This window comes from Phyllobates terribilis, unplaced genomic scaffold (assembly GCF_046119375.1).
Source record: "Phyllobates terribilis strain yellow unplaced genomic scaffold, ASM4611937v1 Scaffold_3__8_contigs__length_932513732, whole genome shotgun sequence".
NCBI lineage: Eukaryota > Metazoa > Chordata > Amphibia > Anura > Dendrobatidae > Phyllobates > Phyllobates terribilis.
In genome coordinates, this window is record NW_027362763.1 from 906,320,596 (window position 1) to 906,336,628 (window position 16,033).

The 16,033-nt window shown below is 42.8% G+C and overlaps 1 protein-coding gene across 2 annotated transcripts in view; it reads left to right on the forward strand.

Moving 5' to 3' along the window:
* The window catches only part of ACOXL (acyl-CoA oxidase like), a 612,189-nt gene that overhangs the window by 146,829 nt on the left and 449,327 nt on the right, over window positions 1-16,033 (forward strand). For both annotated transcript variants that reach the window (XM_073672763.1, XM_073672762.1), the window contains exon 8: window positions 13,998-14,070. In XM_073672763.1, the coding sequence (XP_073528864.1) occupies window positions 13,998-14,070 (73 nt within the window). The remainder of the gene's footprint in view (window positions 1-13,997; window positions 14,071-16,033) is intronic.

Consider the following 16,033-nt stretch of genomic DNA (forward strand, 5'->3'; position numbering starts at 1 on the left):
GAGTCAGCTCAGGGGAAGCATAAAGGGGGAAGAAGCTGAAAGTCAGTTGTCCCTGAACCCTGAGCTGGTTGATCGTATGGAAACCACTGGTGAGACCGAAACGTCTTGGTACAAGTGCCTCGTAGATGTGCCCGAGGATTTGAGGGAAGAATGCACCAGTGAGTCCGTGCATGAGGAGTTTAAGAAGGCCATGGGAGCATGTAAGGTGTACTTGACCTCAGAAGCTAAACAGCTGGTGGTCCTGTCCACGACCGAAGTCACAGTGAAGAGGGTGGCTATCCTAAGTGACATGCACTGGCGATGTATTCGCACAAAGCGGTTTCTCCGGTTGAAGACGGAACAAGCCGTTAGACAACTGGAGTTGAGGAGGAAAGCTCACAATAGGCGTGAAGAGGTCATCCGGGTGCCTCATGTTCTGGTGAGGAAGCTCGTTGGGAGAAATGGTCGAGCCATGCAGATGATGGTCAAGAAGTCTGGTGTGGTGAAAGTAAGCAGTCCACGTGATCGTCAGGACTGGATACCAGACGAAGGCGGCATGGTATCATTCTCCGTTGTAGGAACAGAAGAAAGCCTGGGATATATGCGCATGCTGTTGGAGTACCGAGTGACCTACCTGCGAGAGGTAGAACAGTTGAATCTCGCTAGACTGCGAGTGGATAGACAGCATCATCTGAGTAGCAGAAGATGGCAGCCGTCTAGAAATTATGAGACCAGACAGAGAAAGGGCACCTTAAATAACAGAACAGCTATAGCTGGAGTTAGGGACCTTTCAAGATGTCCTGAGAGTAGTGGGCGTGGGTTTAGAGGTAGTGAGACCTCCAGTAACTCAGGTTTGAGCAGCCCATACAAACGACCCAATAGAGGACGGGACAGTACGGAGTCGAACCGGACCTTAGATACCAGGGCATGTGAGTCACACCGCTGTATGACTGACCGCTGGGAGCGGGGGAGACCTGACAAGTTTACAACTGACCGCTGGGAGCGGGGGAGCTCTGACAAGCTTACGACCCGGAAAGGTGACCCGACGAAGTCAGTGACAAATGGTAGGTCCCTAAGGAATGGGCTAATGTCATTGACTAATGTTCCAGGGGCTGAGTAGCACAATTGTAAAGTACATGGTCTCTATGTGAGCTGGGGGTTATAGTGATTGTGTATATTATGTGTTCAACCCCACAAGTTTGAACAGAGGGGGGGGGGATATGTAATGGAGCGACTTGCTGGCATTATGGTAATGGTCCAGGATGTGTTTTACCTGACCATGTACCTTCCCCCTCAGGTGACTGGTCACATGACTGTGACATAGCATAGGTCCTGCGCGCACAGAATGTCTGTCTGATCACATGACTGTGACATCAGCAAGATCCTGTCAGTATGTGTGTGTGTGTGCACGGGATGCATATATAAACCCTGCTTGATGGGAGACAGGTGTGTTCTGTGAGAGAGGCGTAAGGCCTGTTCCCGTGTGTGTGGGACACCGACCGTGTGGGGCCGAGTGAGGCCGAGTGAAGCCTGGTGCCTGAAAGGTCGAGAATGGATCCTGTGTGGATGCTAGTGGCCTTGGAAGGCAGAGGCTTGAGTAAGAGTCCTGAAAGGCAGAGCCTGGATCCTGTGTGGATGTCAGTGGCCTTTGAGGGAACGACGGCTGGAGACCCCTACCTGGGAAGCCGCAAAGCCACAGTGGTGGCGGAGTAATGGACTGAGACAGCTAAACCCGGCAAAGGTAATACCCTGTGTTATATGGACACTAATATGGACATTGCTATTTTATTACCTTGCTGAAGGCTGTTACTTGGGCCACTTGGGCCTGTCTGCTACTTGAGAGACTCCCGGATGTTAAGTGTGTAAACATGCCGGTGGCGGACTAAGATGGACTGTGTGAACTGTGGTTTATGAAGTGTAATAAACTGCAGCATTAAGAAATACCGGAAGGACATTGCTGGTGTGCTTTGATTTACCCGGTGCAGCGAGTATTCCCCATAATGATGACTAGTGCTGCCTTACAGCACACACTGAGAGGAGGTTAGGAGCAAGCTTAGGAAGCTGACGAAGCACAGCGAGGTATGTGTCCAGGTGACCGGATTGTCCCAACCTGGGTTATCCAAACGAATTTGTGGGCTCAGTGTTGGGCAGTGGAGTAGTTCTGTAGGTCTGTAGTTCCACCAGCTAGAACCATGGTCCCTAGGCTGAAGTACCATAGAATCACACCAGTGACAGGAGAAGCCCCACTTTTATATCCTTCAGCTCCTATTTCAGGGCATTGTATCTCACAGGATTGGGGGGAGGTAATCATGGCTGTTGACTCATTGTTCGCTAGTTCAATTAGACTGCATAATTATCCTCCAAATGATGCAGACTAGTACACCAAAGGGGGCTGATGCAATCCAAAGTCAGCAGGCATTCCACAAATTGGCATACAAAAAGGGTCACAGGACAGTCTCACATGAAACAATGGCTCATGTCCCTTGACTTACTGAAGAAAGGAATAGTATGTCTGGCATAATTAAGAATAATTCACACAAGTGGCCAGATTTTCCTCATTGATGCTGAGTTGTCACACATACCATTCCTCTGTAGTGTACACAGTATTGTGTCATGGGAAACACTCACCACGGTTTGGCTTTCTACTTCTGTAGCTAACTACAGTGAACTTGCATGTCGATTTTCTTAAACCTTTCTCATCAGAAGACGCTTCTGTTTTTGTGGTAACATCCGTGGTCGGCCTGGACATCTCTGTAAGATGGGAGCTGTGTTTGACTAAGGTACAAAGCCAAATCTTTGGTCTTCACTTCATTTAGAGGTTTAAATAGATATTTTTCTATACAAGCCAGAGATGAAACAAACTCTGCAGCTTTCCATAAAATTATTTTTTATAGGATCTATGGTCTACACAGAGGAACCCTTTGGTTAGTGATTTCAGACAGAATAAGATAAAGGAGGGCAATATATTTCAGGGTTTTTTTTCTTTCAAATTTTTAACTTTAATCTTTCTAATATTACAATTTTTTAATCGAAGCATAGATTTAACTGAACAGTGGCAACGTCTGTATATCATAAATATGTACCTGACCTAAAGATGTTTGCTATCATTGAGGGCCAGATGGTGTTAGTAATTCTCACCATTATTATGGCTACATCGCTTTAGGTCCCAAAGACAATTTGCACATGAATTAGGCACTTGTGTTGAGCATACGTGCGTGATTTTCATGAGTAGAAGTTACCATGATAGATATTTTCTCCCAGACACACGTCAACAATCTACCATCTGTTATCTAGGATCTCTGGTCGTTAGGGCAGTTTCCCCCAAATAACTAGGCAAAGACGATAAGATGAGAATTTACTCACTGTAATTGTTTATTTTTTATTGATCTACATTTGTTAAAACTGAAGGCTAAAACAGGTTTACTTTGAAAATGTTAATAGATCTCATTTATCAAAACTGTCTAGAAAATATTATTACCCAACGCAGCCAATCACAGTGTAGCTTCTATCTCTCTAACTGCTTTGGAAAAATGAAAGATAAGCTGTGATTGATTGATTGTTTATTGGATACACAGACTTGATAAATGACACCTATTTGGGAAGATTTACTAGTCCTGCCTACAGTTTTAGACAGTGGAAACTTGGACCTGATAGTTTTTAAATGGGACAAATTTATCAAAGTGGCTCAGGCTGATTTGATAAATGTGTGTATCTTTAGACTACTTTCATACCTATTAGATGGCTTACTTTACGGCAATAATATTTTGGCAAAAATGTGGTTCATGGTGATGCATTTTGACCACACGTTGACTTTTCCCCACCTTCACTAGGTCACGCTCTCTAATCAAACGAGACAGAATAAGTGTTTAAAACTATTTTTTGCACACATTAAGCCAGAATTATGGTGTAGTTTAACTTAGAAAATCTCCATCATTACATATTGACAATATGATGACAAAGTAGCACTATTGGAATTTTAAGAGATTTCACTACTCTCTGACCAGGTAGCCTATAAGTCCCTGTTTTTGACTTGAAGCTCAATGGGTATGTGGAGCCCCCACTTATCTGTAAAATTGCATTACATTCTAAAGAGTTATCCAAACCACTCAGATTATTATGACAGGTTGGAAACCCCCCACCCTACACATTCCAAGTGCCTGAGAAACTGAATCTAACCAGAAACCTAGACACATCGACCTCTAAATCCCACAAAGCAGTTGCTTGCTTCTTGGCATGAAGCCCTTTCTGCCACTGGTGTACATAAACCCTGACCACATTTCATTAAAGTGGAATCTCTGGCTGGACACTGTGTGTGTGTTGTATTGATTATCCGACCTCGTTCATCACAACACCTCTAATCTGGTCTTGCACATCAACTCTGGTGGTTCCATTGTGCCCACAGTAAATTTGGCACCCAAAAGGGACCGGACAACTCCCATCTGAACTACTTGGATTGCTGTGTCCCGGATTGGACAGATAAAGCGGCTGCTTACAAACAACAGGGTAAGAAACGTTTTCTTACAATTTATCTGTACCTTCCTAGTGATGCTTTCTGAGTGTAGATGAGTTGTATACGAAGTCCGGTCACTTATCCTGTATAAAAAGCGATTTGATATTGTGCGTAAATGACGCCGTTCTCCCAGGAAATCGATCGCTGTTGTTTGAATCTATTGAATTTTAATTGCATTAGCATGTGTTGGTTTGTGGTTGGTCTGTAGAGTACGTAAAAGAATATCTGAAGGATTCCCACACCATAGAATTCTGCATTGGTTGTTAGTAAATGGTAGAAGCTCCTCCTGCTGTCACTGTGTGAGCCAGACAGACTAAAATCCTAGATAGGACAGGAAGGGAGAAAGAGGGGGCCATAGCCCTGTCGCAGTTTACTTTGCTTTGAAATTCCAGAATAAGTGTACTGGGCATTCGTTTTCAGTAGAGGAATTTGTGCATAAGTAAAGTATTGCACTCACAGGCGGCGCACATGGTTCGTGGATCCACTCTGCCACAGCCCTGACTTACCCTGGAGGAGGGGTGTAACTAAGTAGCTACCTTGGTGTTCGCTGGAGCCTCTAGTGGTGAGGTCAGGCTTTTGCGGCAGGTAGCTGCCTGGTGCCACTCCAGGGTGGCGTCCGGCAGTGGCAGCTAACCCCAGGGGTCAGAGATGTTACTACAGATTCTCTAACAGGGCAGACAGGCCAGTTGGGACAAGTTTAGACTGTGCAGATAGGATGGCCATGTGGGACAAGTTCAGACTGTGCAGACAGGACGGCCACTGGGAGAGGTTCAGACTGTGCAGACAGGACGGCCACTGGGACAGGTTCAGATTGATAGGTCTCTGGATAGCAGACAGGTACCGCTGATGCGGTTTCAGGATACGGACACCGCTGAAGCAATCACAGGAACAAACTATACTGGACTAATGGGACACAGGCTACGGGAATAACTTTAACAGACTAAGGACGAGGAAACTGGCAGCATACAGTTACACACACCAAACCACCTAACAGTAACTATAGGGGTTGCTCAGGCACCTTCATATTGAGGAGGATGCCTTTTATACAAGATGCCTCCCAGCTATTGGCTGGGAGACACATTTCAGGTGGACACATTACTAAATGCCGGTCAGCTGTTGACTGGGGGCCTTTACCATGTGCACGCGCTGCCCCTTTCAGTACAGAGGAGTGCACGCACTAGGCACACCGCTGGGAACTGCGGTGCTCACACCAGGAAGTAAAAGGAAGCAGGAGCAACCCGCCCCAGGACCAGGGCAGTGAGTAAGCCGGAGTTTCTGCATGGAGGGAGAAGGGGACACCATGCAGGGGTGCCAGCCATGGTGCTACATAAAGATCAAATCAAGATGGGAAGCAATCAGCAGAAGAAAGAAGATGGGGATGAGATCAAAATTGTTGGAACTGCATATCAGATAGAGAGCAGAGAAAGAAAGGGTGCTGTGAAGAAATGTGGAAAGTTATTGAGATTGGCAGTAATGCCTTCAAGTGGTGGTCTAAATTATCTTAAATGAGAAAGGTTTATTCAGAATAATGGTGGTTGGTTGAAAGATCACAGCTTGGAGGGCACCGCACAGATTTCGTTGAAAATTTCAAAGGATGTGAAGAGGGGTGGTTACAGAGAAGTTTGGAAGGACAATAAGTATTGTTATCATGTGTATGACCCACGAACAATTCAGCTGACTACCACCTTGAGTATTCTTGTTGCCAGCCCCACTCCTTAGGTGCTTCCTTCATTTAAGGGATCCTCAGGATGGACATATTGGAACTGTGGACAACAGAACCCAGACTGCAGAGACATTTGCTCTGCTTGTGCTGCTCCTCGACATAAGATGGCAAAAGGTATATACCAGACTCTCACAAATACTGGACGTACTGCCCACATGTACCCACTGTACGTGAAGACCCATGTCATAAAATAGATTCCCCACAGTGTGGACTAGACGTCTCCTCCTCTGCTGCTGCAAAGAGTTCCCTTGGCTGTATGTTTGGGATCATAGTCCTGCTGAAATGTCCTCCTTTGTTTCATCTTCATTGTCCTGGTAGATGACAGCAGATTTTTACCATCAGCATGTTTTGCAACAATAAGGTTGCGAAGGTCTTGAGACAGCTCACCGGTTTTACCCATCATAAGATGTTTCTTGTGTGGCACCTTGGTAATGAGACACATTTTTATAGGCCATCAGTTGAACCAGCTTATAATATTTTTCACTAAGTAGCAGGATTGCTTTCTAATGACTGATAGATTTCAGCTGGTGTCATGACTTTCCATGTTTTTTTGCACCTCTCTTTCCTCTTTAGTGTTCAATACTTTTTCCCTGTGTCATTTCTCATTATTATACATTACACTTAATTTATACACATCTATGGTTTGATTTCTTTGCCTATGTGGATTGGATGGGATGTTAGCAACATCTGGTGTGAATTTCATGTCAATAACACCTTTAGAAATACATTTACTTAGAAAATTGGTGACGTGTTCAATACTTATTGGTGACGCTGTATATATATTACCTTAATTTTCAAGACCCACATGACCATGTGAAAGCAGAGAGTCCGGCTACCTTCAATGATGTGGGAGGAGCAAAAAATTTGATTAAAAGGAAGCATAACTCTTAGGCCGGGTTCACATCAAGTTTTAGTCACACATCAGTGGCTCCATTGGGGCTTCTGTTTGAAATCTTGAAAAACATGATTTGGGACGATCCACCGATGAGACCATTCACTTTAATGATACAGATGGTCAACAGTGTGTTTTTGTGCCTGCCTCAAAAAAGGCGGACACTGACGAAAATTAGGTCAGACATGGCAAAAAGTGGCTCCATCTGCTTCATTAAAGTAAATGGCCCCATCCTCTGATCCGCCTGAAGAAAATTTTTCAGGACTTCATGCAAAAGCTGACAGAGCCACTAACCTGATATGAACTGCTTTAATGTTATGTAAATCGTGCGTGTAGGTAGAGTAGAGTCCAAAACTCATCAGCTAGATCACTTTAGGGGCTCTTGTTGATTTTTTCAATTGCCTTTGATATAGTTGAACATTTTAACCCTGTACCGATACGTCCTATTCTGCGGTGACTTCCCGACATAGGACGTACTGGTACGTCGTGGCGATCATACCTACACGATCGCTGCCAGGAGCTCTGCTTAAGTGATAACCGAGACCTGGCCGTGACAGCCAGGGATGGTGCCCGCACTCTCCCCATCTGTTTAACCCTCTAAATTCCATGATCAGCAGCGATTGCAGACTTTAGAAGGCTAGGAGAGGGAGGGTGCGCCCTCTCCTTTTCGATCGTCGGATCTGCGACATCGCGGTATCCTCTCGGAGGCCCAATGGTTGTCTTGACAGAAGGAGGTCAAATGATGACCTCTTGAACTGACTGCTGCTGTGGCTTGTTAGACCATGCCAGGAGCATAACAGGCATTCTGTCAGTGTAATACTGCTGGTATATTGCAATGCATTATGTCAGTGATCATAGTAATAAAAGTTAAGTCCTATAGAAGGATTAAGTAAAAAAAAAAGTTTAAAAAAATGATAAAAATATTTTAAAAATAAATAAATCACAAAATAAGGAACAAAAAAAAATAAAAATAAATTGGTGTCATTTTTTTTAATTTATTTATTTTACTCACTTATATAGCACCATTAATTCCACAGCGCTTTACAGACATCATCACTGTCCGCATTGTGGCTCACAATCAAGACTCCCTACCAGTATATCTTTATAGTGTGGGAGGAAACCGGAGGAAACCAACGCAAACACAGGGCGAATAAATTATCAGAATACACTAGAATTCAGGAGCTGGTAGTTTAGAATGATCTACTGGAGGGAAGGGGAACTAGATTGTCATTAACTATACCGGGCGAGGGGCAGTCTTTTTAAAGCTTTGGCAATACTCTGTTCCTATCACAACAAGCTGCCCGTTTCCCCCGTCACTCTGTACCCACTTTTGCGGTGCTGCTCTGGCGTCTGTTGGTCCCCGTCTGACTACTGTCTTTCCCTCTATCCGTGCCTGGTACCATATGTCCCTGTCAGAGGTAACGGCCCATCCCGCGCGTCCTTCTTGGTCGCTGGCCCGACCATGAATCTCCGATCTGACACCTCCGGGGCTTCTGTAATGTGCTGCCACAGGCGCACACGTCTAAGCACCGCACCACCGCAATCTGCTTCCGTCCTGTCGACCGATGGTCACCTGGGTGAGGAACCTTGATTGGCGTCGCTCGGGTCTTTGGGGCTTGACCGTCGACGTCTGGGCTGGGAGGATGCGTAGCACCTTTCTTCCTGACAGGAGCTCAGGACGCTGCTGTTGCTCCTCCCTTCTCTCTCCTTGGCCCCAGAATCACCTCAGAACTTGCGCACCCGCTGTTTTTTTCCTGAGCTCGTTTCCCTGACAATGCTGTCCCCAAAGTCCTGATCAAACTCCTCCCCTCTGTCACGCCTTCTCGCTGTTCTGGTTCCACAGGGTATTGTCTCCTTACAAATACGTGTATATATATATATATATATATATATATACAGTACAGACCAAAAGTTTGGACACACCTTCTCATTTAAAGATTTTTCTGTATTTTCATGACTATGAAAATTGTACTTTCACACTGAAGGCATCAAAACTATGAATTAACACATGTGGAATTATATACTTAACAAAAATTGTGAAACAACTGAAAATATGTCTTATATTCTAGGTTCTTCAAAGTAACCACCTTTTGCTTTGATGTCCGCTTTGCACACTCTTGGCATTCTCTTGATAAGCTTCAAGAGGTAGTCACCGGAAATGGTCTTCCAACAATCTTGAAGGAGTTCCCAGAGATGCTTAGCACTCGTTGGCCCTTTTGCTTTCACTCTGCGGTCCAGCTCACCACAAACCATCTCGATTGGGTTCAGGTCTGGTGACTGTGGAGGCCAGGTCATCTGGTGTAGCAACCCATCACTCTCCTTCTTGGTCAAATAGCCCTTACACAGCCTGGAGGTGTGTTTGGGGTCATTGTCCTGTTGGAAAATAAATGATGGCCCAACTAAACGCAAACCGGATGGAATAGCATGCTGCTGCAAGATGCTGTGGTAGCCATGCTGGTTCATTATGCCTTCAATTTTGAATAAATCCCCAACAGTGTCACCAGCAAAGCACCCCCACACCATCACACCTCCTCCTCCATGCTTCATGGTGGGAACCAGGCATGTAGAGTCCATCCGTTCACCTTTTCTGCGTCGTACAAAGACACGGTGGTTGGAACCAAAGATCTCAAATTTGGACTCATCAGACCAAAGCACAGATTTCCACTGGTCTAATGTCCATTCCTTGTGTTCTTTAGCCCAAAACAAGTCTCTTCTGCTTGTTGCCTGTCCTTAGCAGTGGTTTCCTAGCAGCTATTATACCATGAAGGCCTGCTGCACAAAGTCTCCTCTTAACAGTTGTTGAAGAGATGTGTCTGCTGCTAGAACTCTGTGTGGCATTGACCTGGTCTCTAATCTGAACTGCTGTTAACCTGCGATTTCTGAGGCTGGTGACGCGGATAAACTTATCCTCAGAAGCAGAGGTGACTGTTGGTCTTCCTTTCCTGGGGCGGTCCTCATGTGACCCAGTTTCTTTGTAGCGCTTGATGGTTTTTGCAACTGCACTTGGGGACACTTTCAAAGTTTTCCAAATTTTTCGCACTGACTGACCTTCATTTCTTGAAGTAATGATGGCCACTCGTTTTTCTTTACTTAGCTGCTTTTTTCTTGCCATAATGCAAATTCTAACAGTCTATTCAGTAGGACTATCAGCTGTGTATCCACCAGACTTCTGCACAACACAACTGATGGTCCCAACCCCATTTATCAGGCAAGAAATCCCACTTATTTAACCTGACAGGGCACACCTGTGAAGTGAAAACCATTTCCGGTGACTACCTCTTGAAACTCATCAAGAGAATGCCAAGAGTGTGCAATGCAGTCATCAAAGCAAAAGGTGGCTACTTTGAAGAACCTAGAATATAAGACATATTTTCAGTTGTTTCACAATTTTTGTTAAGTATATAATTCCGCATGTGTTAATTCATAGTTTTGATGCCTTCAGTGTGAATGTACAATTTTCATAGTCATGAAAATACAGAAAAATCTTTAAATGAGAAGGTGTGTCCAAACTTTTGGTCTGTACTGTATATATATATATATATATATATATATATATATATATATATATATATATATATATATATATATATGCAAAAAAAAAGTACACCTATTTCATACTGTCACGTCCGAAACTATCTGATTGATAAAACTGTCACACTAGGTAACTCCTTCAGTGAACATTGTAAAAAGAATAAATAAAAAGCGTGGCAAAACACTGCTTTTTTCATCATACCGCCGAACAAAAAGTGTAATAAAACGCAATCAAAAAGTCGAATGTAAATAAAAATGATATCGCTGAAAACATCATCTTGTCTTGCAAACATCAATCTAACATACAGCTTCAGCAACGGAGAAATAAATAAGCTATAGCTCTCAGAATATAGTGATGCAAAAACATTTGTTTTTTGTAAAAGAAAATATTTTTATTGTGTAAAAGCGGCAAAACATAAAAAAATACATAAATGTGGTATCACTGTATTCATACTGACCCAAAGAATAAAGCTGCCTCATCACTTTTACCATGCTGTGAAAGCATTGAAAAAAAAAATTTAGATTTTTTTTTTCTCTGCCATTCCAATCAGAATAGAAAGCGATCAAAAAATGTTATGTGCCCAAAAATGGTACTAATAAAAAACGTCAACTAGTCCCCCAAAAAGCAAGCTTTCACATGATTCTGTCAGCAGAAATAAAGAAAGAAAAACTATAGCTCTCAAAATATGGTGATGCAAAAACTTGTATTTGTAAAAAAGCGCTTATGTAGTGTGCGTTACTAGACAAACAAAAAAAAACAAATAAATTTGGTATAGCTGTTGTAATAGTACCGATCTGAAGTATAAAGCAGTGTTAAGACTTGTACTGCACGAGGAACGTCATAAAAAAATAAAACCATTTCTTGACCTGCTGTTGATTTGTTCGTTCTGCCTCCCAAAGATCGTAGTAAGACTCGGCTCACATTTATCCTGTGCTCTACTCTGAGGGCTTACATCGGGGTTTACGTATAAATCTCTGAAATACCTGATTCAGATAGAACCCCCGACTGAAGATACCCTATATTGAGGCAGATGAAGACACTGTGGATGCCATCTGGCCTATGATCCGGCTTTTTAAGCTTTCATAAAAGCGCGGTTGGCCACAGTTTTGTGCACCTCTGAAAAGGACACCACTGAACAGAGGCCAGACTGAGTCCAGAGTTACTCGGCTACCTCATTTTAGTGAATGGATCCCTTGGGTTTCATCTGAATCACATAATTCAGATAATTAGATGGAAAGCCCGACGTAAGTGTTTAGCGTAAAGCACAGAATAAATGCGATCCAAAATGTTATGCAAAGTGTTCCCAATAAAAGATTCAACTCAATCCACAAAAAAAGTGCCACTCAGGTCTGTCATCTATCAATGGAAATATAGAGGGCTTCCACGTTACTGGTAGTACATAGGCTCTGGAAAAGCGAAATGGCTCCTCACCCTCACCTGCCAAAAGTAATTCAGCTAATTCTGCTCTCTCACTTCTGAGCCCCCAGTGTGCCTAAACCACACTTGGCGTCCACATGTTTGGCGTTTCTGTAGCCATGAGAGTCCGCTTAGTTTACGGGGTCCATGTCTCCAGAAGCACGAGCTGGGCACAATGTATAGGCACTACAATGTACTGGGCAATACAATGGCGGATTCGCAATTTTCACTCACCAACTGCTGCATGTTTCTGCAAAACACCCATGGAGTCAAAATCGTCAATACACCCAGAGGTGTGTAATTTCCAAAATTGAGTTTCTTGGAGGGAGATTCTCCTCTTCTGGCACTTAGGGGCTCTGTATATGAAGTCCTCAAACTATTCTACAAAAATGTGTTCTCGAAGACTCAAATAGCGCTCCTTCCCTCCCGAGTCTCTCCGTGTGGCTTAGCAGTACTGTACAGCCACATATGGGGAATTGCCACATTCAGCAGAACTTGTGACAAATTTTAGTGCCATTTCTATCCATTTCTTGTGTGAAAATGTAAAATCTGGGGCTAAAACTAAATTTTGTGTTATAAATGTAATTGTTTTTTCCTTACTGCCCAATGACGTAACATTTTGTGACACACCCATTGTGTCAATATTATCACTGCACCCTTAAATGAATTCATTGAGATGTCTAATTTGTTAAGTGGGGTCACTTATGGGGGGTTCTGCTGTTCTGGCACCTCTTGGGGCTCTTGCAGTTAGTTATCGCACCTGCAAACCATTCCAACAAAATCTGCACTATAATATGGTGCTGCTTCCTTTCTGAGCTTTCCACTGTGCCTGAAAAGTACTTCCCGATTACATGAACGGTATTGGTGCACTCAGGGGCAATTGCACAACAGACAGTGTGGTCCATTTTTCTCCCATTAGCCTTTTTAAACATTAAAAACTTGGGGCTAAAACAACATTTTAGTGGTAAAAATGAAATTATTCTTTCTTGACCGCACAATTGGGGGTGTAGAAATCTTCTTTCTCTGCTATACAGTAATTAACCAATCATTATGAAAATTCCCAATTGTGAGGTAAAATCTGTATTCAGTGTAGACAGACTTTTCCATTACTGAGATAGGAGATGGCAGCTGCTACTGATAAGATTCTATGTAGATGGGATGAAGGAGGAGCTAGAGGCAGAGCTCCTCCCTCCTCTCCCTTCTATCTACATAGGAGATGGCAGCTGCTTCTGATAAGATTCTACATAGATGGGAGGAAGGAGGAGCTAGAGACAGACCTCCTCCCTTCTCCTCTCCTTTCTATCTACATAGGAGATGGCAGCTGCTACTGATAAGATTCTACGTAGATGGGAGGAAGGAGGAGCTAGAGACAGACCTCCTCCCTTCTCCTCTCCTTTCTATCTACATAGGAGATGGCAGCTGCTACTGATAAGATTCTACATAGATGGGAGGAAGGAGGAGCTAGAGACAGACCTCCTCCCTTCTCCTCTCCTTTCTATCTACATAGGAGATGGCAGCTGCTACTGATAAGATTCTACATAGATGGGAGGAAGGAGGAGCTAGAGACAGACCTCCTCCCTTCTCCTCTCCTTTCTATCTACATAGGAGATGGCAGCTGCTACTGATAAGATTCTACATAGATGGGAGGAAGGAGGAGCTAGAGACAGACCTCCTCCCTTCTCCTCTCCCTTCTATCTACATAGGAGAGATAGTCCATAGTGTAGAGTATCTACACTGAATACAGATTTTACTTCAGAATTGAGAATTTTAATAATGACTGGTTAATTATAGCAGAGAAAGAAGCAGATTCCTCTGATATGTTACAACGTTGCTTATTTTCCTGCGCACTAATAATTTATGGAATAAAACTTAATACGACGGTTATGCTTTAAGTGCCTTTTGTTCTCTGTTTAGTGACTTTTTTCATCTTTTGTTCTGATGAAAGGTCTTCATGGTGTAGACAATGGTATTCTGTCATTCAATCAAGTTCGGATCCCCAGAGAAAACCTGCTGGACAAGTTAGTATATCAACAGTGATTTCAATTTGGCACAAGTTAATTGTGGTTAGGGAACATGTTAATATGAACCTGAAGCAAGCGTTATTGGTCTCTTTGTTTTGATATTTTCCTGGCTAAGCAATATAATTTTAAAACCATTGTAACAATTGATTCTGATGTAGTAGGTTATTTGTCCTTTTATGAAACTGGCAACAATGAGCTCTTAAAAGTATGCATGCTTTCTTTCCAGTTCTCGACAGTGGGGAAAGTTTATCAAAACTGGTGCAAAGGTAAACCGAAGCAGTTGCCTATAGCAATCATTTATATTTCCCCTTCTTATGTTTTAGAATACATTTTGAAACTTAAAGAAGCAATCGGATTGGTTTATATGACCAACTGTACTTTTCTTTGCTTCAGTTTTGATAGCTCACTAATCTACAGTGATACTTATGTTATAATTCAAAATGCTTGTCTCCTTCATTGTCAAGTACTGCTACTTTTTTTTTTTTTACAGTAATATTGCGTTGCTGCCTGAAAGACTGCGTACACGTCTGCACGTTGTTTTCAATTGTTCATTTAATTCCTAAATGCAAAATTATGCAACAGGGGCAGCGCGGTGGCTCAGTGGTTAGCTCTGCAGTCTTAACAGCTCTGGGGTCATGGGTTCAAATCCCACCAAGGACAACATCTCCCTGTGTTTGCATTGATTTCCTCCAGGTTCTCTGTTTTTCTCCCACATTCCAAAGACATACTGATAGAGAATCTGGATTGTAAGCCCCAATGGGGACAGCGATGATGATGTCTGTAATGCGCTGTGGAATTAATGGCGCTATATAAGTGAGTAAAATAAATAGTAGATCACCTAGTTCAAATCCACAAAACATAGATTCCATCTTAAAAGACTATACTTCTGGAAACCTTGCTCAAAATAAGTGAAGTATGCCAACTTGTTTATAGAATAATTAATTGAACAAGTTGTAGAATAATAAAACAAAATTTGAGAAGTTGTTGAGATTTATGATGAATGTTTTTTTTACAATAATGTTTACTGGTGTAGACATGAAAAAGGGATCATCTAAGGCAGGGTTAGGCATATAATTTTTTCGAGGGGCCACATGAGAGACCGTGACTGTTGTGGAGGGCCGAACCAATAGGATGAAATTAATTCTGCTCCATATTAATATTTAACATATTAATTATAATTATTTTATATTAATATTAATTGTATCACTAAATATGGAGCAGAATTAAGTATGCTGACATTCCCTATATAACGTATATAAGAGCTGGACTATAACAGCTAGAGGGCCGGATGAGCCCTTGGGCCGCACTTTGCACAGGTCTGATCTAAGGCGTTACATTTGACCCACGATTGTTTGTAATCAAAGAAGTGCTCCAGTGTGCTTATAGTGATGATATATCCTTAGGATAGGATCATGAACAGCAGATCAGTATGGGTCCGACAGCAGGCAACCCACCCTTCTCCGATCAAATGTCATCATCTCCAGCAGCTTCCAGATGTGAACAGAGCGGAACACTGTGGATCTGTTTAGTGTCCATTACTGGGTAACGCATCAGTTCTTATTGAAAAGAATAGGCGCTCAGTACTGGACAACCCCCTTAACGACCATGGGTCTTTCTGTTAATGTGTTTTCATTTTTTGCTCCCCTTCTTCCCAGAGCCAGAACTTTTTTACTTTTCGTTCAATACGACCATGTGAGGGCTTATTTTTTGCGGGGCGAGTTGTACTTTTAAACGCCACCACTGGTTTTACCATATCGTGTGCTGGAAAACGGGAAAAAAATTCCAAGTGCGGTGAAATTGCAAAAGAAAAGCAATTCCACAGTTGTTTTTTGGGTCCTTTTTTTACCACGTTCACTGATTGCTAAAACTGACCTGCCATCATTATTCTCAAGGTCATTATGAGTTCGTAGACATCGAACATGTACAGGTTCTTTTTTATTTAAGTGGTGACAAAAAAGAT